Here is a 26,435-nt window from a genome sequence, read left to right on the forward strand (position 1 = left end):
TGGCAATCTCTAGCGCCTGGTTATTCCAGTCTACACTGATAGTATTTATTGCACATGCTCTCCAGATAAGAATATGGGTTCACCGTTTGACATGACTTGTGGAATATGTCTAACCTCGTTCTTTTACAAATTGCGCTGAAACGCATCATGGTACACGATTCGTGTACCAATCGTAAAATGTTTATTTTGTCATAAATATTGAATATCAGAAGCCCATCTTTTCCCGGTTAGATCACATCACCAATGTTGATTACAATTGACAAATAATTCGTGTTTTCATTGTCGAAGATTTTGGATGATATTGAGTTAGAGAATTAGCTACTTTAAGCATGTATTGAATGTTAGACCCGATATGATACATTAGCCAGGTGCCTAATAAGATCCTTTGTCTTGAAGGGTTTATAAACCCAGAATGGAAACGACATAGTAAGTGAGGTCCAGACGAGGCCAGAGCGGAGGCGTTGGGCGCCTTGGCACGGGACGAGACGGAACAAGAGAGAGCGTCTGGGAGTTGGCACATTTGTGCCAAGCTAGGACATGACTCCCTCAATACAAATTAGTTCTGGGTGTCTCTAACATTACGATGTTTGTAACTGATATGTCAGAAGCAGAGAATAAAAGTATTATAAGATGTTAAACTAGTCTTGTCATCTGAACCTGATATAAAGACCCAATACTGCCACAAGTACTATTCATTGATAGGTGATACTTATCTTGTGTTGCTGGGTTTACTGATTAACCGACATGAACTGATGATACGATCGTTTATATGTTGATTTTACTTACTTAATGCCGATATTTGATATATCCTGCTGGTCTCTTGGTAGACTGAATGGTTACTTATCGTGTTCTGTTGATTGAAGAAGGGATCGCGGCCATATAGTTTAATGCGTGGCGTAGTTTAAATTCCCCGCTTGTGAGTAGGACCGCTTGTCCAAGCTCGTGGGGTTTCTCCGGGCCCTCCGGTTTCCTCCCACTGCCAAAGACCCCTACGCGCGAGCGAATTATTGAAATAAAATTAAACCATACTGTATGCTAGTCCCGAAATGACCTAGTTTATGTCGAGTAGACAGTAATCCCAAATTCCCCCTTTCCTTGGGTCCGACGTAATTTTTATATCAATTCTAACATTGAGGGTATATATTTTACTTTATAATTTAAACTTTTTATAATTATGATTGTAAACAATACATTTATTTTATTTTTTTTTTCATTGTTATTTATTTCTTTACATAATTCATAATTAGGTTTTTAAACAATGTACTTATATACTTGTAAATAATGTCTTAAGAGAGATTAATTTACTAGTTTAAGCCTTAGTTTGTTTATTAACACTTGCTGACATTTCCCCTGATAACGTCACACCTTACGCATGTTTTTTTCTATACTACTTTTTTTTGTGGGGAGGGGGGCATTATTGAAAATATTATGTGCAGTACACCGTTATTCTAACACGAAATATTACAAAGGTACACTAACATCACAGAAAAAGGTTTTATCTAAAACGGAACCTATGAGTAATTTAGAATTAAAAACAATGGCTACTGAAGACCCTGTTATTAATTCTCCATCATCATAAAATAATTCTCTTGTCTTCGTTATGTTTCCATTTTTAACATATAACATCAAAACCTACAAAATATATACATACAACCGTAATATTAAACATCAAAACCAACATTATATAAACAAGCGAAAAGATTGATAAATTGTATTATTCTATCGTCGATAAATAACACTCTCTAAGACTAAAATCATGACTAATGGTTGTATTACTTTACGACCAGAACTAATCTGTGGAATTTAGTGATTGGGCACATAAAAAAACACACAACACAGTTTATATGGAAAACAATCATTGGTGTATACACATACATGTACCTGAAGCAACGGCCGTTTCAAGAGTAGTCAGAAATTCCCGAATTGATGGCTACCTTATCTACTTTTACCGAAGACAAGGGAACAGCAGCGTCCAATCAGAGGTTGTGACACAAACATAGCGTCCTCCACGGAAACCTTGACATTGAACGAAGCTTGAACTTTGCAACTCGTTTATCACAGGTGGACATTTTACTTGGAAAGCGCAAGACTTGTTATTCGCGATGATCAAGGAATCTGATAGGCTCTCAAGCACCGCTTGTACCCAATCGAAATTAGTGCCGAAATATGCTGGGTATTACGCGAAGGGCTTGATAAGATGTAAGGGGTTAAAGCGAGATAAAGCCCTCTATTGAACATGATACACATATAGCCTGACGTCTCGACAACTATCGGAGACAAATACTAACGACCTTTAACTAATAAATAGCCCACAGAATCATATGAGTCCCATGATAATGTAGACCCATAGGTCTGCTTTAATACGTTTATTGAGCTGCTTTGTATTTGCTATCAATTTAAGTTACCCCTTGAATCTGGAGCAAGACCACACGTAGTCTTAATCAATACATTATATTGTGTTTTACCTGAGAAGGTGAGTGGTTGACAGGATCATCTATTGTTAGAAATAATTTATATGCTATAGGATGTGCACCAATATACAGATTGTCTGTTTTCATATCTACTATAATATTATCTGGATATGTATAAACTGAGTAAACCTGAAATATAGCCAAAACACCATGGAAATACGCCCACACGACAGCTTTATCTCGAAAAAATATAGCCATTGACAGCAATTTATCCGAAATAGCGCCGAAAAGCATCATAGTGCACGATTCGAGTAGAAATGGTAAAATGGTTATTTTGTTGGTTATATCAGAAGACCGTCTTTTCTCGGTAAGATCACAACACCAATGTTGATTTAATTTGACAAATAATTCGGGTTTTTTTTTCAATGTGGAAGACTTTGGATGATACTGAGTTAGAAACTTAGCTACTTTAACATGTGGGTGTATGATGAAAGTCTTTACCTGTTTTCTAACCAGATCATTGTTTGGTTTTCTTTCTGCTACAACTATTTCCTGGTTCCCCATATTGGCAATATACACATTTCTATAAAGACAACTCATAATTTGCTTTCGCTATAACTTCTGATTAAATTGTACTAAAAACTAAAAAGACATATATATTCATTCCCTTATTCAGTTGAGTGGGGGGGTAACTCGAGAAGCTTATAAACAATACCGTTCATTAGCCCTGAAATAGCATAGTAGTTCTGTGACTTTAGTGGACAGGGAGAGAATGGGGTTTAACGTCCACTCTAAACAAAGTAGGTTATTTTAGGGCTAACGTATGGATCAATTTTATTTCAATAATTCGATTGCGCGGCGTATGGGTCATTAACAGTGGCGAGGAAACCGGTAGACCTGGAGAAACCCACTATATACTCCTTGTCGTGTGGTTTCAGGAATGTGTTCCGAGTTCGCATCCCAATCTGATTACAATACAGATCTATATTTCGTTTGGTGGAATCCCTGCTTTGACAGAATCTACAACCAAGGTTCTCGCTCGTTAGATCTATTGTTTTGGCACGGAGACGAATAGGCGGTGCCAAGACAAAATTACACTTCCGCAATGTAAAACTTACCCAAGGGAATGCACAATATCTAACATTATTTTAAAGTTAAATCTGATACCATCCAATTCTTACCTTCCATCGTTAGACATTGCTATACCATTGGTTACAAACATATCATCTAAAACTATCTTATAGTTACTGCCATCACAATATACCACAGTATTCCATGCAAATCGACCAAGCAGCTGTACAATAATCCAAAACTGTTCAAGACATGTTCCGGTGTTGGTAAAATAGAAGCTATCTTCGCTTGTAGCTTGAACATCATTAACACTACAAAAAATCATATTTATTGGAGTTTTAAAACGCCAACGGAATCATCGTAGAAACCCAATGAATAAAAACAGTTTTAAAGATACATTATCCCGAAAGTATTTATCGGGTGGCTTATATTGCCAATAAAAGTACATGTATATAGAAAGTATAGACACCCAATCTTACTAGCAAAATACTGGATTACCCGAAAACACCCTTTGGGCAAGCCTCGGCAAAAATGTCAGGGTATCACAAACTATCAACTCGACTGTTGTCTGCCAGCTTATTGTGTGCTAGCTTAACTGAGTGGGTGGTTGCTATGTCTTGATCAAATGGTTAAGCGCTCTGGGAACATTCTGGGGTGTCAACGTACAAAAGACTCTGCAATTAAACGGCGGCAAAAAAATTTACTTAGGCTTTAATATGTATGATAAATGAACAGTAAGTAATGAAAAATACGTTCTGAAAAATGGACCCGCCCTCAATGAAGTTAGCTGATAACCATGGCGTCTAACAGCAGTTTATTTACAGCTTGAAGCATCTTCCCGCGATAACAAAGTTTTGAGAGGAAATTGAATCAAATTGTTGATAGATTAAAAATGTTTTAGTCCAAATATATTATACATATCTGTTTAAACATGATACATTTAATTTGCATAAATGTTTTCCAAACAAACTTGAATAACTTTAAAATTGTTTGATATTGTTCAATTTTGAGGTTAACGTTTCATCTATAATCAAGCTATTAACCAATCACAAGGTGTGTATAGACCACGTGACACCAGCGACCCTCATACGGATATGTTTAATATATACTCTTCCCCAAAAAAGTAGGGGATATTGAAATGCAAAAACTAGTGACTTTAGAGATGAACCAGTCCGAAATTTTGAAAAACAAATGTGATTTGATAGTAAGACTTTCGTGATGAAAGACAACTATATGCATATTTTTCTGTAATGTATGATTTAACTTTTGATTTGACGTCAATAAATGTTTTACAGTGAATTTTTGTAGGTTTAACAGAACTTCAGTCATTTCGCGTAATCCCCGACCATGATTTTTGGTCATTTCGTTTATTGAGTGGAATTTTTAGTCATTGCACGTATTGCCTGACGCTCACAGGCATTTAATGTAATGACTGATTCGTTTAGTTATTACATGAAATGACTGATTACACAAATTGTATTACTCTTAAAAAAAGTAGGGGATATTGAAATGAAAATACCTATGCAGGTTGTGATATGATAAATAGTCATGGACACTTGACATGCTTTGAGAGTGTGTTCACAGATGAAGAACTTATAGCCCCAACAGAACCACTGAGCTGCACGTGCGACACGCACTAGCGCCATACACGTGGGTGTTGTTCATTGTCAAATTTGACACTTCAAGGAAGGGTTGATGAAAACTGCCGCGTGCTGGTTTATCCTACCCATGTTTGCTTTCCTGTCGGTTCTTGCATAAGATTTACTGTTTAGCGTATCTTTGCTTTAGTGTGTTACGTTTAATTTGCAATGAGACGTCTTCAACATGATGAAAGTCTGCGTGCTATTGGCATGCTTTAAATGGGTTCTACACAGCGAGCAGTAGCCAACATGCTTAATGTGTCACAGTCTGTGATCAGCAGACTGTGGAACCGGTACCAACAAACACACAATGTTGATGATAGACCTCGTTCAGGTCGTCCTAGAGCCACTACACAAGATCGATACATTCATACACAGGTCCTGCGAAATCGAGGACAAACGGCCAATCAGCTTTCTGTAAACTTGTGCCAAGTTCCAGGAATTCGAGTTACCCCTCAAACGGTTACAAATCGGCTACATGCAGCCAATTTGCATGTGCGACGACCGCGTGTTGTGCCTCCATTAACTCGCAAAAACATGGCAAACAGGCGTCGATTGTGTAGGCAGCGTTGAAATTGGGGTAATCGTTGATGGGCGCGTGTAATGTTCTCGGATGAGTCCAGATTTACTCTGGATTTCACCGATAGGCGTGCTCGCGTTTGGAGGCGTGTAAATGAGCGTCTTGCTAACGTTAACGTCAGACAGCATGACAGATTCGGGCGTGCGTCTGTTAAGGTGTGGGGATGAATCACCATGACTGGCAGAACGGACTTGCATATTGTTTCGGCGTCAACTTATTTTCAATATGCCTTGATCAGCCACGAGTACTGGCCTTTCCCCTATAGACCATGTCTGGACATGACCGGAAGACGCCAACGTCATCCGACAACACGGCAAGAGGAGTGGGTCAGATTGTCCCAAATCGTGATTGGACGGTTGATTAAGAGCATGCCACGATGAATTGCTGAATGTCTATTTTCACGTTTGACAGTGTATCTCTTTGCGAGTGAAATGGGGCCGTCAGATAAGCCTCCCCCCCCCTATATGAACTGTTTATGTTCATGTGCAGGCAATTGGCCTGTTATTAACATACACTGGTTACCTCTAATATAAACATCCGTACATTTGTTGAAGAGTATATAACTTACAGTAACATTGTTTGATCACGATATCGTTTAACATGTTAATATAACTTACATTAACATCGTATTATCACGATATCGTTTAACATGTTTCAGCTGTTTATTTTCAGGAATAAATTCGAACTTTTCTATATAATCAACTCCTTGTTCTTCATGGTTCACCACAAATAATACCTTCTTGCCTGTAAAATAAAATAATAAAGCGCCCGACCAATATTCTAGAAGGCTATCTCTCATCCGAAAATTTTTCAGAGGCAAATTTCAGTAGACATTTTGTTATCTTTTAAGTTTTGCTTCCATATTTTGAAATAATGTTATTTACGATATTTACAAGGAAAATATACACAGTTTTTAGCTGATGGTCTCTGTCACAACAAGCATTCCACGTTACCAACGATTTATTTCGCTTTATAGTCCGTCTTTTATATTGTATCGACCCTTTTTAATCAATGAAAACGCAATTGTTCCAAGCATGCCAAAATGCGTCTCCATCAGTAAATTCGGAATAAGTGAGCTTATTAAAATATAGTTATGGGTCATCTTGTAATATTAATACAAGGACTAGAACACCCAGTATCACTCAAATATACCTGATTTATTCAGCCAACCACTGATACCATGAGGGTGGAATAATTTTACATTAAAGCCACCATTACTTCCTACTATAGACAGTTCTTCTACTTTCGCTTTATTCTTGTTGAAATCAAATAAATATATTCTACCAACAATATTATGTTTAACCATATATTCTCGTTTATGTATTGATTCATTCTGTACAGCATGTCCCTTTAATTAAAACGGTATTTAAAATAGTCAAATAAAATCACATTTTGTATAGAAAACCCCTGCAAATAAAATAAAATAACCGTCTACGAAAAACACATCAAATCATTTCACCTCCATTTTTTTCCATAAATCACCATTTCGTAATAAGAAAATGAAATGAAATAAAATGAAATAAAATGAAATGAAATGGGGTTTAACGTCCTACTGTACCGCTCCTATTGGGCTAATGAAGACGGACATGGGCCATACAGTGTGTTATGCGGGAAATTATGCCCTGACAGCGTTACTACAGCCTAATCGTATATGGAATTCCAACTGCCAAGGATTCTTTTACGTGCACGCTAATGTGTGCACAGGACCTCGTTTTTTTTGTCAGATCCCAACGACTATACGTTGCCCACTATCCTGCACCACTGACATAGGGGGAACCTCGCCGGAAAATCCCGAGGTACGATTGATTCTGTGTAGCAAACCCCTGCAATTAAAATAGTACATAACATAGCCAAACAAAAAGCAATTTTGTATAGTAAACCCCTGCTAATGAAATAAAACTGTTTACGAATAACATGTTCAATCATTCCATCAACGGTTGTTTGCTGACTTGTCCTATTAATTCCCCCCCCCCCAACATTTTTATAAATGATCGACAGCTTGTAGAAATACTATCACCCCTCACTAATCCTCACTTTATTTGAGCTCCAGAACATTTCCTAGTGTTTTCCATCCCGATCTCCTTTTGTCATTGGTGCCGAACATAGGACCTGGCACGCATACTATTAGTGCAGGGCGTTAGACCTGACGTGTATATCATTGGTGCAGGGTACTGGAGATGGTGTGTATGCTATTGGTGTAGGACGTTGGACCTGGCGTGTAAACTATGGATGCAGGACGCTATACCTTGCGTGTATACCATTGGTGCATGCTGTAGGGCCTGGCGTGTAAACCATTGTTGCAGGATGCTGGAGCTGGTGTTTAAACCATTGGTGCAGAACGCCGGACGTGGATGTATACCATTGGTGTAGGGAGCTGGGCCTAGCGCGTAAACCATTAATGCAGAACTCCGGACCTAGATGTATACCATTGGTGAAGGGTACTGGACCTGGTGTGTATACTATTGGTGCAGAACGTAGGGTCTGGCTATATACCATTGTCTGCCCATCAAGATCCAACAACAGATACAAGTCGAAATTTCTCTCACCCCCGTTTAAGGCAGAAATGTAGAACGTTAAATCTCATTTCATTTTTACTTACTGATGTTATGAAAGTCAATCCATCTGTAAATGTATGAAAATCTTCTGAACCAAGACCTGAAATCATAAAGAAGAAAATACGATCCTTGTACTGTGTCATTGACTCTACCTCCCACCCATCAAGTATCAACGGGCTTGTTGACTGCAGAGCTCAAACTGAGCCTTAAAACATCTCCATAGAAACATGTTTAGAATCAGATCATGATTTGTAACGTAATTGTGTGAAGTTATTTGCTTTAACAATTTATGCTAGATATCGACAATATAAACATTTAAACAACTGTAAACGGTTTTAAGCACTCTGTTTTATTCAATCTCACCTATTCCATCGATATTCTCGCACTTGCCCGGATAATGTTCATTATAGTGTAAATGAAAACCCATATAATACCTGAAAACAAAATAAAAGGTATGGTAGACAGAAACTTGTATTAGACTACATCATCTGATGGTACAATCTCTGAATCTCGGTGGGAATAGAAATCATCGATACTCGTGTTTCAAATTTATTTTATATTGCAGAATGTGCCAAATGGTTCTGAGATATATGTGGTTGTCGCCATCGTGAATATTGGACGGACATCTGAGTGAGTAAGACGCTGTCTCGATAACCAGGAATTGTCGGGTTCACTACCGGTGTTGACTGAGAATGTCCCTTGCGATGTTTCGACGTGGTTTCAGCAGTGCAAGGAAGGGGATGACAAGGAACAGCGTCTAGTCATTCGGATGGAATGATAAATCATGTTCCGTTTACATAATGACGGAAATGAACATTCAAAGGTTGGGAGCCGAAATAAAAGTAGGGCTTATTGTCGCTGTCCGGGCAAACTGTTCCCCATAGCACACTGTATGTATATATGGGTCGTCAAAATAGCAACAATATTTATATTGTACAGTTCATTCACTGGGATTTGGTTTTATGACACCATATCGGATCAATTATACTCACGGCTGGATCACGGGAAGTGCTGTGCGGGCTCCAGTCAAGATTCCCAATATTAAAAGGAATCCCAAATTAATTCTATCTACTTACCATACTGGCATACATTTATGTGAGTTTGGCAGACAATGGCCATAATATGTCCCTCTCTCTTTTTCTCACTGTTGATGCTAGGACCTTAGTGACATTTTCAGTCAAGCGTCTAACTCAAACTTAATCCGGTCCTGATTATACTTACACCGTTGTGAGCACCATGTGTATCACATATAGAAACAGAGACCCAACAACTAACTTCACCAACATTTTTAGAAATCTGAAATGTAAGAGATTACATAGGATATTTTGTCTTCAGTAATCCTACTTTGAAGCAAAATTAATTCGGATGTAAGGACTAGGTACCAGCATACAGCTTGCTTCCAGGCGACAGTCTTAAAATTAAAGCGTTATAGTTTCATGGGAGCGGAACAAGACGAAATACACGCACACACACACACAAATATTGCATAATGTGGGGTAATCGAAGACATTGTTGTACGCGCCAAGAGGGGACTGCCCTCACAGATTTGTGAAATGCAAAGTAAAAGTAAAAAAAAATATTTATAACAAAGTTGACGAATCGATTATCTGCTAACAGTTAACCGACCTTCTTAAATTTGCCCCCATTAGTTTGTTGGGTTTTTTTCGGGAGTACACAAATTAGCCCAATATACTGTTATTAGACCGGGAGCCCAGGGGGGCCAACCTAGCTGAAAAGTGTACCAATTTTTTCCTATATGTTATCAATGCATGTATAGCTGGTATCATCAGAATGTAAGTCTGTCGGGATTCCGGTGGTGGGTGTGGTATTCCACGCCCAAAATGCCATGCACCCCAACTAGGCTAGATTAGCTCAAAAGTGTACCACATGAAAATCGTACAGGAGTGTACCGTACATCTTCAGGTGTTACAAAAACACTCTAACAGACATTTCTAGTGGTGGGTTACCCCTGACAGAGCTATGTAATTGTCAGACATTTGTAGTGGTAGAGTATCCCTGACAAGAGTTATCTAATTTCCAGTCCACAGCTAGGCTAGATTAGCTGAAATCTGTACCCCCTAAAACAGCTTTGGAGTTGTTCAGTACCACTACAGGAATCATGAATGACTACTGCCAGACAGTTTGTGCGGTGGGTTACCCCTTATAGACACGCAAGAAGCAAGACGCTTGATTGATTTAACGACTTTTTTTTATTAGAAATCGAGCCAAGCCAAGGATATTTCTAAAACGAGAGCATCGCTAACGCTGCAATATACGTCCACATTCCTGCTTTGATTGATATGGTACTTTTTAAAATGAAAAGAATGAAATAGCTGTAATATGACAAGAGGCAAAGAAGGCTAGGCGTTGGGTTTGTTTTGCCAAATTTTTAAAACATTAACAAAATAGTGGATGTGAAACTGCCCCAGGGGGTCGCCCCAGGGGGTCGGTGCATGCACGGAAATAATTAGTTGCTGTCTTTACGGTATAAGGAATAAATATGCAAAGATCCAAGATGATCCAATCAGAATTGAAGTCTGTAGACGATAAATACAACATTTGGGCGTGGCTCTGCCCCTGGGGGTGGATATGGAACAATATAAATAGGTACAAGCCTGTTATTGAAATGATTGATATCCTCAATTTGAACAAAAGAATCTGTTAATTATTGCAACCTGTAGAGTATTTACCGATAAAAACTAAGAAAAAAGTGGGTATGGTACCACAACACATTGGGGCTGGACACGTACCAAAATAAATAGTTGCTATCCTATAAGTATAAGGAATAAAGATGTCAAGTTATAAGATAATCCACTTAGAATTCCAGCCTGTAGAGAAAAAACACAAAAACAGATTTGGATCCAATTTGGAATGATCCAGCATAGGGTTGTATCTATATATATTGGTCCATGTCCACCCCGAGGGGCAGAGTCACTCCCAATTTTTGTGTTTTTTCTCTACAGGCTGGAATTCTAAGTGGATTATCTTATAACTTGACATCTTTATTCCTTATACTTATAGGATAGCAACTATTTTTTTTGGTACGTGTCCAGCCCCAATGTGTTGTGGTACCATACCCACTTTTTTCTTAGTTTTTATCGGTAAATACTTAAAGGAAGGGTTGATGAAAACTCCCGCTCGCTGGTTTATCCTATCCATGTTTGCTTTCCTGTCGGTTCTTGCACAAGATGTATTGTTTAGCATATCTTTGCTTTAGTGTGTTACGTTTAATTTGATCGGGAGATGTTTCGTTAATAATTGCAACCTGTATATCATTTACAGACAAAATATCAACAAAAAGTGGGTATAGCACCGCCGAAATGGCAGGGGGTGGGGGCACAGGGGGTTTGGGGGGGGGGTCGTGCATCAACATCAATAGTTGCCGTCCTTAGAGTATAAGGAATAAGTACACCAAGATAATCCATTCAGAATTGTGACTTTCGGGCTCTAAAGGTAAAAACAAAGTGGGTGTGGCTCTGCCCCTGGCGGTCGAAGCATTCACCAAAATCAATAGTTGACGCCCTTAGGCTATAAGGAATACATATGCCAAGTACTAAGCTGATTCATTCATGCGGCCTGTAAATCAATAATTGATGCCCTTAGGCTACAAGGAATACATATGCTAAGTACCAAGCTGATACATTCAGAATTGCGGCCTGTAAACGACAAACACAAAAATTGGGCGTGGCTCTACCCATGGGGGCCGGGATATGTAGTTGTCGTCCTTAGGCTATAAGGAATACATATCCCAACTTCAAAGACGATCCATTAAAAATCGTGGTTGTAGGCAATCACCCAAAAACAATAGGGGTCATCCTTAGGGTACAAGGTATAGGTATGCAAAGTTTCAAAAGGATATGTTTACAATTCCGTCCTGTAGGTGAAACACAAGACACACAAACATTGGGCGTGGCTCTGTCTCAGGGGTTCGGGCATGTACCAAAATAGAGGTCAGCCTTAGGGTATAAGGAATAAGTATAAAAAAGCTTTCAAGAGGATTGATTAAGAATTGTGGGCTGTAGGCGACACAAAGAGAAAATGGGCGTGGCACTATCCCTGGGGGTTGGACATACATCCCAAACGATAGGGATGTTCCTTAGGGTACAAAGAATAAGTATGCAAAGTTTCAAGATGATACGATAAGAAATGCGGCCTGTAGACAACAAAGAAACTAATACAAGAAATGGGCGTGGCACACACACACACACACACATAATACGTCCAGAAAAACCAATGTTAAATCAGGGGTGAGCATGTTGACAATAAGCGCGGTCACCAAGCAATGTGTAGCAAAATTTATGAACACATGATCAAAAAGTCATTGACACTGTGTAAATAACTGACTAGTTTTATTTACACTGAAATTGGAGTCTACCCATAACATACATGAGCGAAAAGGTTCTTTAAAATGGAAAAATTTTATTAAATCAATTTTGAAACCAGCTTGTGTTGGTGCACATGTTAATTTTTATCGTTTATTTACCGTAGACCAAAGTAATGCAGCTTTACAGTTGTGATAATATTCTTGGATTCAGGCTAATCAAAACTTATAGTGAGTCGGGCGCTGACAGGCTCGGTATTTGCCGATTTGGTGCAGGACGGGGTGACGGGGGGTCTGAGAGCGGACAGTGTCTAGTCATTCGGATGGGACTAGAGGTCCAGTGTATGCCTTGGCGTGCAACTAAAACAAGCCTTGATAGTTTGAAATAAGAGTAGTGCGTCCTCATTACCTCATTTCATTTTATACTCTTCAAAAAAAGTAGGGGATATCCAGAAACAATACATAACTGCGAAATGCACTGCTGGGGTTTTTTTACTAGAGGCAACCAGTGTATGTTAATAACAGGCCAATTGCCCACACATGAACATAAACAGTTCATATGGGCGACTTATCTGACGGCCCCATTTCACTCGTCAAAAGTGAAAATGGACGTTTTGATTTTTGTCTTAATAATGAGTAATTGCTCCACCAATCCTCAGACATTCAGCAATTCGTCATGGTATGCTCCTAATCAACCGTCCAATCACGATTTGGGGGCAATCTGACCCACTCCTCTTGCAGTGCCACGGCCAATTCTTGCAGTGTTGTCGGTTGACAATACATCTTGTGCAAGAACCGACAGGAAAGCAAACATGGATAGGATAAACCAGCGAGCGGGAGTTTTCATCAACCCTTCCTTTAAGTGTCAAATTTGAAAATGAACCCCTACAACGTGTATGGCGCTATTGCGTGTCGCATGTGCAGCTCAGTGGTTCTGTTGGGGCGATAAGTTCTTCATCTGTGAACATACTCTCAAAGCATATCACAACCTGCATAAGTATTTGCATTTCATTGTTTCCTACTTTTTTTTTGAAAAGTATATATCGTCGGCTAGACACGACATAATACAGTTTAAAGTAGCTAAGTCTCTAACTCAATATCATCAAAAACTTTCGACATTAAAAACACGAATTATTTGTCAATTCAAATCAACATTGATGTTGTAATCTTACAGGGAAAAGGTGGGCTTCTGATATCCAATATTCAAGACAAAATAAACATTTTACCATTTGTACACGAATCGTGTACCATGATGCGTTTCAGCACCATTTGGAACAAGGGACCCAAAGAACAGGGCTAGACATATTCCACAAGTCATGTCAAATGGTGACGCTATATTCTTATCTGGAGAGCATGCGCAATAAATACCATCGGTGTAGACTGGAAAAACCAGACGCTAAAGATTGCGATTCACATGAGACTTCTGGCGTATTTCGCCGAACATAACTGATTATAAATTACAGTAAAAACCGAAACGATTGAATATAAATCAGTTTTATATACATTCATATTACATTATCATATGCGTTGCGACCAATTTTTGTCAATTTCTAGGTCTCAAATATCAGCGATTTAGCTCCTTTAACACGATATCATTAATCCCGTCTTTTTGAATAGGAGTATTGTATATCATGAATATTATAACAAGCCACGTGTATATAAACCATTGTAGGGCCTATAGCTATAGGACAACTAAACATTTGATACAGTGAACACCAACTTGCCCTCCGAATTGAAAGGCAGAAGTTTGACAACGGCACACACAAGAGAATTGGTGATTTGCACCACCATAACTCATAAGAATAAATAAATTTTGTGTTTGTCTAGGTTGGCTGAAGAGGGGCTATTACAGACTCGCTACGGATAAACCGTACCCAAACTCTAACCCGTGTTGAGTGCTCGTGCAATAAGGTAATGCAACTGGTGCACACATTCTGCATATTTGACCGTCGAATGTTTAACCCAAATTGTTATCCATTCAAGCCGACAATCATCGATAGCCTATATAGATTATTTATCCAGGTTTTGTTACACCCGTGCGTTGATATATAGACTATATATGAAATTAGTAAGCCAGTATAACTATGTTGTTTAGATATATCTGTGCACTATAACATAGTCTTACCGTCAACAAGGTTAATCCCGTTTAACCTTCAAATTATAATCCTTCTTTCTCGTCGGTTACGTAATATTTCACTACAGTGGCAAACGAAGCGGAACAGGGGTTAAATTATGGAAGCCTATTAGTGCCAAGATATAAAAAGAAATTATACCAATAAATCTACTACGTTGGACTTAAAATCTCCTTATTAGTCTCTATTGTCTGTTTCGTGGGACTTGATATCTCCTACAGGACAAAATATCTACTCCTACAGAGCATAATATCTCCTCCTATAGGACATAATATCTAGTCTACTGTGTAGGACTCGATGTCGTCTACAGGACATAATATCTACTTGATATCCCTTGAGGTTCAGAACAAACCAGAGAGGAACCAGACACATATATTTTTTACAACCTAGCTGACTTCAATTAAATTTGTTGCGTTTATGTTTGGGTTCGTTCCAGCACTAGCTTTTAGAAATGAGGGATGAATTGGAGGGTCTAGAACAGAAGTGATCTGCATAGGCCAACGAGTTGGAACGATCGTCGGTACTGGGGAGGGAGGGAGTAGGCAGGTTTCCCCTTTACTTTCACGCAGTCTTGTAGGATATCGTTTCTTTCTTCATTACACATGGAGCCCGATACCATAGAATACACGACTCGTATTATAAAAATTAGGATCCCATATTTTCACGTCAAGATAACAACATCAATATTCATTCGTGTTTTAATTAGGACTATCGTGGAAAATATTGAATTTGAGCTTTAGCTGCTCACATTTGATATATCCTGTGTGTCTCAAGTTTTTCATGATGAACTTCAACGTGCTTTTGGGCAGGAGGTTGCCACATGTTGCTCCATCTGTGGTAGAAAGCGTTCCACACAGCGAAGACTTGGTAATTGTTAGAGCCGGTCTGAGAGACGAGAATTATCATTAAAGTCAATGGGGAAATCATTGGTGATCTGTGGCCAACTGTTCTGATGAATGTTCGTATAGTATCTCCTACAGTCTATAGTAATATCAATATTGACTTGTCGCGTCAACTTATTCACAAGTCGACAAGTCGACAAAATACAATTATTTCGACTTGTCGTGCGGCGACTTGTCGACTCGGAAGTTAATCTGTGCGCATGCAAGTTATCCAATCAGCAAATGCGCAAGCTCGAGTTTGACTTCCGAGGCGACAAGTCGCCGCACGACAAGTCGAAATAATTGTATTTTGTCGACTTGTCGGTTTGTGAATAAGTCGAAGGCGACAAGTCGACAGAATTGACCCGACAAGTCGACGAAATGAAGGCGACGATCGTCGGGTTATTTTGGCGTGTTGGTGGGTTGATTTAGTCGACTTGTCGATTTGTCGCCTTCTTCACAAGGCGACGATTTAGATTCATTTGAATGGCCGCTAACAGCCACCATATAAGAAGAGAGATTAATTTATAAGCTTCAAATTGTTTTCAGATCCCATGAATTATGTAAGAACTTAATCGGCATATTGGAGATTTCTTTTTTTATTTTTAGTTTCGAATATAATATAAATAATTAATTAGGCATTAATGCACATGCCAAGCATTTAATTAACCCTCTAAATTATCGGGTCGTCGCGATATTGAATTGATTAGAACACTCGTTTAATAATTTAACGTTAAAATGGATAATCGAGACTGTTTATTACTATAACAATGGTAGTTGACAATCGAAACTATATCTTGTCCGAATTTTCCATTTTGTAACTAAGCAGCAAAAGAAACGTCAGACTATTATGTTACTCTGAATAGACGCATTGCATAAAACTTGCCAAATTTTTTTTATTGTATATTTGTGACCACATCTCCAACTTTACCTGGGAAATTGAACCCAGGAAATGTTCTCAAAAATGTGTACAGACTCTAAACCTTCTCGTAATGTCTTGGAATTGTGATGAATTAATCACTAATGTGTTAACCCCCTTGTTCGCAAAAAAATGTCTTGATCCATTTAGTAAGTCGTTTTCTAGAATGATGTGATTAAAGTGCCTCTCTGATTTTGAATACGTACTGACGTTTTGTTTTTTGCTGTTTTGCAACAAATTCTCCCTCACATTGTATCGTTTCCGTAACGGTCAAGTCACGTGCCAAATATGGACTCTTAAAATAGATTTTTATAGCGTATAGTGTTCCCGACTAGAATAGTGTTTTGAGGGGGATGTGAAGCAAATTTTTGATTGATTAATTAGTTAGAATATGTTTTTAGTCCAAATATATCAACAAATCACCCAGTTTGTACACGGGAATGTATTTTTAAAGTAGCTAAGTCCCTAACTCAATATCATCCAAAATCTTCAACATTGAAAACACGATTTATTTGTCGGTTTAAATCAACATTGCTGTTGTGATCTTACCGGGAAAAGGTGGCCTTCTGATATCCAATGTTTAAGACAAAATAAACATTTTACAATTGGTACTCACAACAGAATAAGAGTAAAAAACATTGTTCAGGCATGATAAGTGGACATGGTTATTTTGTACTATAGTTTTGTGTGAAGTATTCAATTTAGGTGCACAGATTTATGGAGGGGGATCCTCGCCAAAACTCTCAATTTGTGAAAATACATTTGTCGATTTGTCAAAGTACATTTGTTAATTTGTCAAAATGCAAAATACATTTGTCGATTTGTGAAAATGCATTTGTTGATTTGTCATACAACAAAAATACATTTTTTCATGTGTGAAAATACCTGTCTAACCTACAAAGCACAAATTTTGAAATAACACAGCTTAACTTTACAGTTTCAAGATATGTAATTTCAACATTTGTATTTTCAAGATATGTAATTTCAACATTTGTAGTTTCAACATTTGCAGTTTCAACAGTTGTATTAACGACACTTGCATTATCGAGCCTTGCATTAACAAGCCATGCGTTAGCGAACTATGACCATATTTGGGTTGATGACGTTGATCATTAATCCGGAAAACGCCGAGTTTGGTCCTGCAATGATGTCTCCCGTCTCAATAAAAACATCTCTTCTTGGGTGGAGTTTTTCAAGGGGAACTACTCTCATTATTTCCGTTCTTCAACATGGCCAATGAACTTATTCATGAAGTGAAGTCCCGAATAGAGGGAATTTGCAATTTGTTAGATACACAAAATTTTCAATCGCTTTCAGACATCATACATGATATACATACAGTAGCAGGTATTGTCTCAGATTTAATGTGTTCCATGCCTTCCACGGAAGAAGACAGTATAACGATGAATGGATTACAAACTTGTTTATTTCATATTCAAAATGCTGCAAATTTAATCGAACGAAAGCAGGCCAATGAAGTTATAACTGGATCTCTCGGACATTCATTGTCACCAGGACATACTGGACGACCATCAAAGTTAGTTCCATTTGAACAGCTAGAATTTTTGGTTTCTAATGGATTCAAATTGAATGACATGGCCAATTTATTTAATATTAGTCCCAGAACCATGAGTCGAAGATTGCTTGAATATGGTATTTCATTAAATGAAAAATATAGTCATATTTCCAATGATGAGCTAGATGAAATAGTAATTGACACCTGCACAGTAAAGGACATATAATTCAAGAATACAGGGTTCGTGAATCGATGAGAAGGGTTGATATAGAAGGTGTTCTCTATCGTCGACTTACTTTAAATCCAGTAAGACGAAGAAGATATTCTGTTCGTGCGCCAAACTCATTGTGGCATATAGACGGCTATCATAAATTGATAAGGTTAGTATTGACTCAATTACAGGCAGGGGCGGACTAAGCTTATTTATCAGCCCAAAGAGGGACTAGCAGTGCATGGCGTTGTATGCCGTGAATATTTGAAAATTCAATTGCTGGATGGGGGCCTGGTGTGGCCGAGTGGCTAGGACGCTTGCCGTTCATGGTGGGGGTCCCAGGTTCGAATTCTGGCGGAGATCGGGTCGACCTTGTGGATTTTCTCGACTGGGTTCCCCCTTGTCAGGTGGGGAATGACATGGAAAAGCGTTCTAGTCCATTGGATAGGATGAAAAACGGAGGCCTGTGTTCACTAAGCTACGAGAGGGCATGTTAAAGTCACCTCGGCAGTTAAAATCGGTAGTGAGAATAGGGTGTTGCCGCTGCCTTAGCAAAATTTACCCTCATTGCACACGCTTGGCAAATGCCCGTCTCTAGTTAGCCTATAAATTAGTGCAGAAAAATGGGACGTTAATCTCCATTTCATTTCATTTCAATTGCTGAATGTGCAATCTTCGCTTTAAAACTGACTATTAACATGCATAAATTTTTGAAAGGCCCTTTGGGTCGGGACCCAACTGGTTTTGGCCAGGTGTGTCCCCCTCCATACCTGCTTACAGGTGATATACCGTTTTGTAATGTAAGCTTATAGAATTGATTTAAGAGTCTTCGTACTGTAGTAATCATTGTTGATTTCTGACTCCTGTTAAGTGAGTTCGCTTACTCAAGATAATTAATCCAAAATCCATATTTGGATTTTTAACACCCATTCGAAACCAGCTATTCAATATCATTAATGTCAGACTGGTTTATGATATATAGGCTTACTGTATTTGTATGACTAGTATAATATTTTATATGGGTTGCATTTTTCGAAACACGATGGAATGGCGGTTTGTCAATTACCGGTATATTATATATTGTATCTTTAACATTAACTCATCGCAGTTCAGTTTGATTAGTGGTAGCTGAGTAATGATCATTTGTATATTTTTTCCATATCTTTTAAGCTGGCACTTAGTTGTTCATGGAGGTATAGACGGTTATTCTCGCCTCCCTACATATTTAAAGATTAGCAACAACAATAGAGCAGAAACTGTTATGCAAGCATTTAATGAAGCTGTTCAAAATTATGGATTGCCATGGAGAGTTAGATCGGATAAAGGGGGCGAGAACGTTCGTGTTGCAGAATATATGATAAATTCCAGAGGTTTTGGAAGAGGCAGCCATATTACTGGAAGAAGTGTCCATAATCAGAGGTAAATTTAGTACGTCTGCATTAATATGTTCGATTTTATGTTATACATCTGTCTGTTCGCATTATCCTTTGAATAATAATTTTCAATAATATGCCAAGTTTAAATGGTTTAAAATCTTGATAGTTAGTCAGTGTGAAGCATCATACAGAATGCCCGTATTATTGTTTGGAACATGTTTCAGACTTCTTCCACTTGACTACAGTATTAAGAGGTTTCAACTATTATAAACGATAATCAGCAGTCTTCGTGCCATTCAAGGGTTTTCATTAATATTAAAGATATGTGCAGTTTTGCGTTAACCAATGGATATGTAACATTTATCACCTAATTAGAATTTTAAACTTGTGATCGTATATTAGCGTTCAGAAAACGAATGTCATGTTCAATATTTGATACGATTCAATAACAATCACCAGAGTTACTGCCCTTTGTTTGTAATCTAGATTCCAGAGTTTTAATGTGTCTTTGTCGTCATCAAATGTAGGTAAAGTAGTTTGTTCAAAAATCAAATTATGTACCATTGTCTAGACTTTGCTAAAAACATTCATTCTGTGACTTTGTGTGGTTTCATGAAAGGAATGTTGACAATTTGTTGCTCTGGTGTCATTTTCAACAACCTGTTCATATTTTAACAGTGAAATAGATCATCACACTTAATTTTTTTTTTATTTCAAAGAATAGAGAGATTTTGGAGAGATTTGTGGATGGGATGCATCAGTTTTTTCTACTACCTTTTTTGCTACATGGAAGCAGAAAACATATTTATACCAACTGATGAAATACATATTCAAGCCCTACACTATATCTTCATACCAAGGATTCAAAAACACTTGAACGAATTTAGAGAGGCCTTTATCAGGCGATCTATTAGGACAGCTAATCAGAAAACGCCGTTACAGTTATGGATAGATGGTCAAATCCTGGATCCAAATGAAAATCTTGCTTCTGAGGTATATTTTCATTGATATGTTTATTCAAGAAATCCAGATTAATATAATCTTTCATTTTTTGACAGTGGTTAAGATTATGCCTAAAAATATTCAAAAATTGGAGGGTGAGATTTTGGGATATTTTAATTTCCATAGCAAACAAATGATTTAATCTGTTAATGATAAGATAGAAGTCTCCAACCTTATACACCCCAACAACTGTTATTATATCCCAGAAAGTTTCAAAACTTTTCGTTGAGAACTGTGATCTCTATCGTGTAAAGAAGAAGTTTTTATGGGCATGCACAATAACTAGTAAAATGAAACTTTCAACCTTTTCAAAGATAAGATACAACTTTTAAACTAGCATATTCATAATCAGTGACCTCAATAATATATAATTAATTGCTTGCTTCGTCAGAATCAGATGATTTTGTGACTTGACCTAATTTTCGCCATTTTTATAAACAATTACAGCAACTCTGGTCTCTATCACGTTTACAAGGTTTCGTGAATCAAGGTCAATAACTCTGGAAAACATTGAATTTCGATAGGCTTCTTCCTTATGCTGGTATAAACAACTACAGCAAGTTTCGTTAAAATTCTTGTTTACAATATGAAATAAACTTATATCTTAAATAAACCTATAAATTCAATCCCAAACAGACGTTCATTAGATTTTAAATATTTTTTTATAGGCAGACTTTCAAAGTTACGGAACAATACAAAATGGTTTGATGGCATATGATGATGAACCAGAAAGAGTTGTTATTGGTCATTTTCCTATATCTTTAACTGATCAAAAGATGGAAGAATTGATGTGCCAAATAAATCCTTTATTCGATTCAGAAAATCAGGGAATGGACTTGTTTCTTGCAACCGTAAATTTCATTTCTAATTATCATGAAATGAATTAGGAAATCAACACTGCTTTTTTTCAATTAATAGGTTTTTATTGGGTATTTCACCAACAGAGGCCCAGTTCATGCTACATACATTTTCAATTCAAACCAAAACCATAAGCACATACAATTATGTTAATAAAAGCATTTTCTAGGAAATCGTATTCTTTCATATATTTCGTTTGGTTAATAGTAATAGATGGCGCACATGTATTTACTGTAGTGCAGTTTAAATTTTCATGGTCAAATAGTAGTAGCCCATCTCCTATATTTGGAGATATGGCAGGGCTACCAGTTGTTGCCAGAAGAAAATGTCCAGTATTCAGTTGAACATCATCTTCGAGATCTGTTTCCATATCCAACCACTGGGTACTGATTTTTCCACCTAAAAATATATACAAACTTGTTAAATAATTTGAAACAAAAGACCATCAAGAAAGTTAACATACGCCATACAGCAGTTTAACTTCAAGGCAGCTACTAGTCTTCTATGAAGGGCTGCCGCCTGCCGGCATTCATTATATTTTAGAATGTATCAGTAAAATATTCATAACTAATTTCCTAATACATGCATAAACTTTAGTTTGAGCTATTTTCCGATATGCACAGGTAATGGATCTCAGCGACAGGTGCATGAACATTTCGACCCTTGACGGAGGGGGATCCTCGCCAAAACTCTTAGGCCCGTATTCTCGAAATTGGATTAGTGCTAATCATAGATTTAATCTCTGACTTTTCGACCAGCCATATTCTGAAAGGCTGATTAAATTTTAAGCTAAGATTTTTATAAACTTTGATTAGCCTAATCAATGAGTTAATCATTGTTCGAGAATACCATAAAATGTGGTATTCTCGAACGTTGACTTGTACTTAATCATTGACTAAATCACCCCAATGTTTAGTCATCTCAGGGGGGTAGTTTAAGGAAAGATTAAGTACATGCATATGCAATTACAATGTATTGAATATTATAGAAATTATTATTTTTCATTGAATTCAGACTCATTGCACTTATATTTCGCCTCAAAAGTAACAAATTTACATTCATCGTAAATTCTGTTGAAAAAGTTTTTTTTATATATATATTAAACATTCTCTATTATATAAAATATAATTATGTGCACTTTAGTCAAAATACAAATAATTTTTAGAAGTGTCAAAGAACCTTTAAGGAATTGCAAAGAGCGGAACAAATCAACCTATTGGCACAAAAGGGAACCCACAGCAGCTAAATCGTCCGGGCAGTCGACAAGGATTGTCACATTTAATTATCAGAAATCAATAGAATTTGTTTGGCTTCTAGTTCTGCCCTCAGCGAACATTTACTATACAAAATGTAATAGGCATCCTCCTCTCAGTTAGTTACCCTCATTGCACACGCTTGGCAAATGTCCGTCTCTAGTTAACCTAAACAGTGCATAAAAATGGGACGTTAAACTCTATTTCATTTCATTTGGTATTAGTGTTGAAAGTAGAGGTCATGTTCTAAGTGAGTTAGAATTGATTTATAAATTTTTTCAGTTTAGAAATCAATTCGAACTCATACATTAAGTCCTTTCAAAACTTAAAGCATACATTATTTCCTTCTAATGTTATTAAGTGTGGAACTCAATGATGAGTCTAAAAAAAGCTAAAGATCTCCTCTATCATCTGATAATATACAGTTGTGCATCCACCGAAATATGACAAGAAATTAAGGAGAAGAGATGGTGTAAGGTTGTACAGAATCCCAGACTATATAATTCTGGTTATTAAACTCTTTAAAAGTAATAACTTATACTTACGTTCAAGTTTCTTCAAAAACTGATGAAAATTGTACACAATTATCTCTTCTAACTCCTTGTCTTCTGGTTTAATTGAGAAACTAGGATGAAACAAATTAATTACATCCAAAGCCTTAACATCTGTCCGGCTAAAGTATTCGGTGGCTTCTGCTGAATACTGCATTAATAATTTATAAACACCATGAAGTTTGAGACCTAAAAAATATAAGATCTATGTGTATCTGTACAAATTAATTTATATCATTTCTATTATCACAGCCTTGAAATTTAATGCTGAGGGGTAAAAGTTGCATATATTGGATATATGCCATTTCAGTCTGTATAATTTCAAAATGTTTTTGTTGGGTTTGTTTTAAATTTTTGTTCATGTTTAAAAAAAAAAAGCACCATAAAAACACAATTACATTTCACAGCTCCACAAAGAGAACAATTAAGATAAGTCAGCAAATACTTTCATAGACTAACTTGGCGGTCCGTCAATTGGCCTCGCGACAATTGGCTCCCGACTATTTGAGCGGGTCAAATTGTCGCGAGGCCAATTTGTCGGGCCCAATTGACACAGACTTACCTTCTATGAACTGCAGTAATGGTGGCAAAAAACGATAAAATCCATAATGGCATCGAATCGCTAACATGGCTTCTTTTTTGTTTTCTAATGTCAACATCTTTTTATATCCTGCAGATTCCAATATATCAGCATTTTTCTCAAAAACCTCTGATACATTTAGAGCTTCTAAAGAATCAATCTACAATAGCAAAGATTAACAAGTGATAGCTTTGACAATAAATTTATATTTAAACAGGAGAGTAAGAACTACTTTTAATAAATCAAACAAAAGTTGAACATGCCATAGATTGAATGTACGCGAAGTAATTGCACCAAATTCGAACTCATCCGAGATCTTTGGATATGCCAAGTTTCATTTCTATCGGATGAACATTGTAGACTATCGCGTTCACAAAGTCTAAATTGACGAATTTTGTCGAAAAAGGGGCATAACTCTGCAAGTAATTTTTATGTGGGCGCATAAAAACCAGTTTGGTTGAGTATTTCAGCAATATTTTTCTTTACTATTTGCGAAAAAAAAGAGGCCGCAGGGGAACCGGAAAAAAACCCCAACTTAATCCCTAGCTACCGACTCACAAAGTCTAAATTGACGAACTTTGCCCAAAAAGAGGCTTAACTCTGCACGTAATTTGTATGTGGGTGTATAAAAATCAGTTTGCTTGAGTATTTCAGGAATATTTTTCCTTACTATTTGCGAAAAAAAAGAAGGGGCAGGGGAAACAGAAAAAAAAACAACTTAATCCCTAGTACCCTACCTACCGACTCTATTTTTTTTTGGAGAGGAAATATTTTTTTTTGGAGAGGAAAAAGGAAACACAGGTATTTTTTTGGCCTAAGTTTGATTAATATGTTTGGATAAAAAAAAAATATGGCATCTAGTTTAGATAATAAATGAATGAAATGGAGTTTTTAACATCTCATTTTTATGCACTGATTGGAGTCTCTATACAGAGCACACAAGAAAGAGCAGACGAGCAGTAACTCTTGCAAATGTTAGGCCTATCAAACCCAACTTCATTTTACGAAGACAAAGATACCCTACAGGCTACATACAAAGTTTCATTAAATCTGGATAAAAACTCTCGCCAGTATAGACTAGACCACAATGCATATAAAAACAAAATCTAAGAAAATATTTTAATTCAAATATTAGTCAAAGTAGATGTGTGGATCTACGGTATTATTAATATTATAGCCTAAAACTACTACTATTTATGTGTCTGTTTCAAAGTCACAGTGTCACCCCAATTCCGCGAATTCGTGCAAATATCTTCAAATATAAATTTTGACAACAAAAACTAATTTCACCTGTATTATTGATATGTCTGTTGATATATGATTTTACAAATTAAAACTGTCTAAATTTACTAATTAAAAAATATTACTCTAGCCTATAAACCAATCTGATTCACAGAGAGAATTACTTACGAATTTGCCTATAAACTAGTTTCATTTGCTGTTTGAAGAACGGAAATAATGGGAGTAGTTCCCCTTGAAAAACTCCACCCAAGAAGAGATATTTTTATTGAGACGGGAGACATCATTGTAGGACCAAACTCGGCGTTTTCCGGATTAATGATCAACGTCATCAACCCAAATATGGTCATAGTTCGCTAACGCATGGCTTGTTAATGCAAGGCTTGATAATGCAAGTGTCGTTAATACAACTGTTGAAACTGCAAATGTTGAAACTACAAATGTTGAAATTACATATCTTGAAAATACAAATGTTGAAATTACATATCTTGAAACTGTAAAGTTAAGCTGTGTTATTTCAAAATTTGTGCTTTGTAGGTTAGACAGGTATTTTCACACATGAAAAAATGTATTTTTGTTGTATGACAAATCAACAAATGCATTTTCAAAAATCGACAAATGTATTTTGCATTTTGACAAATTAACAAATGTACTTTGACAAATCGACAAATGTATTTTGTATTTTGACAAATTAACAAATGTACTTTGACAAATCGACAAATGTATTTTCACAAATTGAGAGTTTTGGCGAGGATCCCCCTCCATACAGATTCGCGGAAATTAAATACATATATTAAGTATTTGAGATTTTTTCCTCGGGGGAAACATGATACCTTGACAAATTTATTTTATACTATAGGTTTGCGTGCGTAGCGTGACGTATGAAATTTAGGTGCACGGATTCACGCAAATATATATATTAAGTATTTGGGATTTTTCCTTCGATTTTGCCATTGTTTGTTTACCTCAATAATTTATTTAGTCGACGACAACGATGCATGATTTTGAGATCGACTGCACTTATTTTGCGACCCACTGCACTTATTTCGCGACCGACTATTTTTTTTCCTTTAACACTCCCCCACCCACCCCCTCCGGGTGGCATCTCTTGTTATTCTGGTCCAGTAGGTAGCATTTAATGTAAATCCAACACAGCCTATGTTGTACTATCAGGGAAATATAGCTAGAAATAAAAGTAAGGTTAACTGTGAATCAAAATAAACTTTGTAAATGAAAAACAAAGAACAAACCGAACTAATTTCTGCTGTTAATCCCACTTTTCCGACTATAAAATCTATTGCATAAAACTTTATAATACACTCTGCGCCTTCTAATATTT

At 37.0% G+C, this 26,435-nt stretch overlaps 1 protein-coding gene and 2 long non-coding RNA genes across 5 annotated transcripts; 1 reads left to right on the forward strand and 2 right to left on the reverse strand.

Moving 5' to 3' along the window:
• Nucleotides 1–1,192: 1,192 nt before the first annotated feature.
• Nucleotides 1,193–14,781, reverse strand: LOC126832408 (serum paraoxonase/arylesterase 2). Of its 3 annotated transcripts, none has more exons than XM_050563169.2 (10): nt 14,704–14,774; nt 9,479–9,553; nt 8,621–8,691; nt 8,302–8,357; nt 6,855–7,050; nt 6,320–6,446; nt 3,593–3,793; nt 2,913–2,994; nt 2,466–2,600; nt 1,193–1,632 (listed from the first exon to the last, which is right to left on the reverse strand). In XM_050563169.2, the coding sequence occupies exons 2-10, from the start codon at nt 9,541–9,543 to the stop codon at nt 1,462–1,464; spliced, it is 1,104 nt and encodes a 367-aa protein (XP_050419126.1). In that variant the 5' UTR covers nt 9,544–9,553; nt 14,704–14,774; the 3' UTR covers nt 1,193–1,461. The 3 variants fall into 3 exon arrangements, 2 of the variants coding, with proteins under 2 accessions (XP_050419126.1, XP_055959294.1); XR_007684697.2 differs by having other exon boundaries at nt 1,494–1,632; nt 2,913–3,053; nt 14,704–14,781; XM_056103319.1 differs by lacking the exons at nt 9,479–9,553; nt 14,704–14,774 and adding an exon at nt 9,334–9,454.
• Nucleotides 14,782–17,698: 2,917 nt separating this feature from the next.
• LOC126832410 (uncharacterized) lies at nt 17,699–21,646 on the forward strand. The gene is made up of 4 exons (XR_007684698.2): nt 17,699–18,406; nt 19,408–19,656; nt 20,333–20,606; nt 21,284–21,646. It is a non-coding gene; the product is annotated as an uncharacterized LOC126832410 (long non-coding RNA).
• On the reverse strand, nt 20,610–25,646 carry LOC126832411 (uncharacterized). Its single transcript, XR_007684699.2, has 4 exons — nt 25,268–25,646; nt 23,840–24,017; nt 23,272–23,466; nt 20,610–21,872 (listed from the first exon to the last, which is right to left on the reverse strand). It is a non-coding gene; the product is annotated as an uncharacterized LOC126832411 (long non-coding RNA).
• Nucleotides 25,647–26,435: the final 789 nt, after the last annotated feature.

Source organism: Patella vulgata, chromosome 9, assembly GCF_932274485.2.
Source record: "Patella vulgata chromosome 9, xgPatVulg1.2, whole genome shotgun sequence".
Taxonomy (NCBI): Eukaryota; Metazoa; Mollusca; class Gastropoda; family Patellidae; genus Patella; species Patella vulgata.

Bases quoted from the DNA above. Each gene is read 5' to 3' on its own strand.
- LOC126832408 (XM_050563169.2), bottom strand. From the start codon at position 9,543: ATGTTGGTGAAGTTAGTTGTTGGGTCTCTGTTTCTATATGTGATACAC. The intron at 8,358-8,620 runs GTGAGATTGAAT...TTATGATTTCAG, and splicing joins CGAGAATATCGATGGAATAG to GTCTTGGTTCAGAAGATTTT. The intron at 1,633-2,465 runs GTAAAACACAAT...TATATTTTGTAG, and splicing joins TCAACCACTCACCTTCTCAG to GTTTTGATGTTATATGTTAA.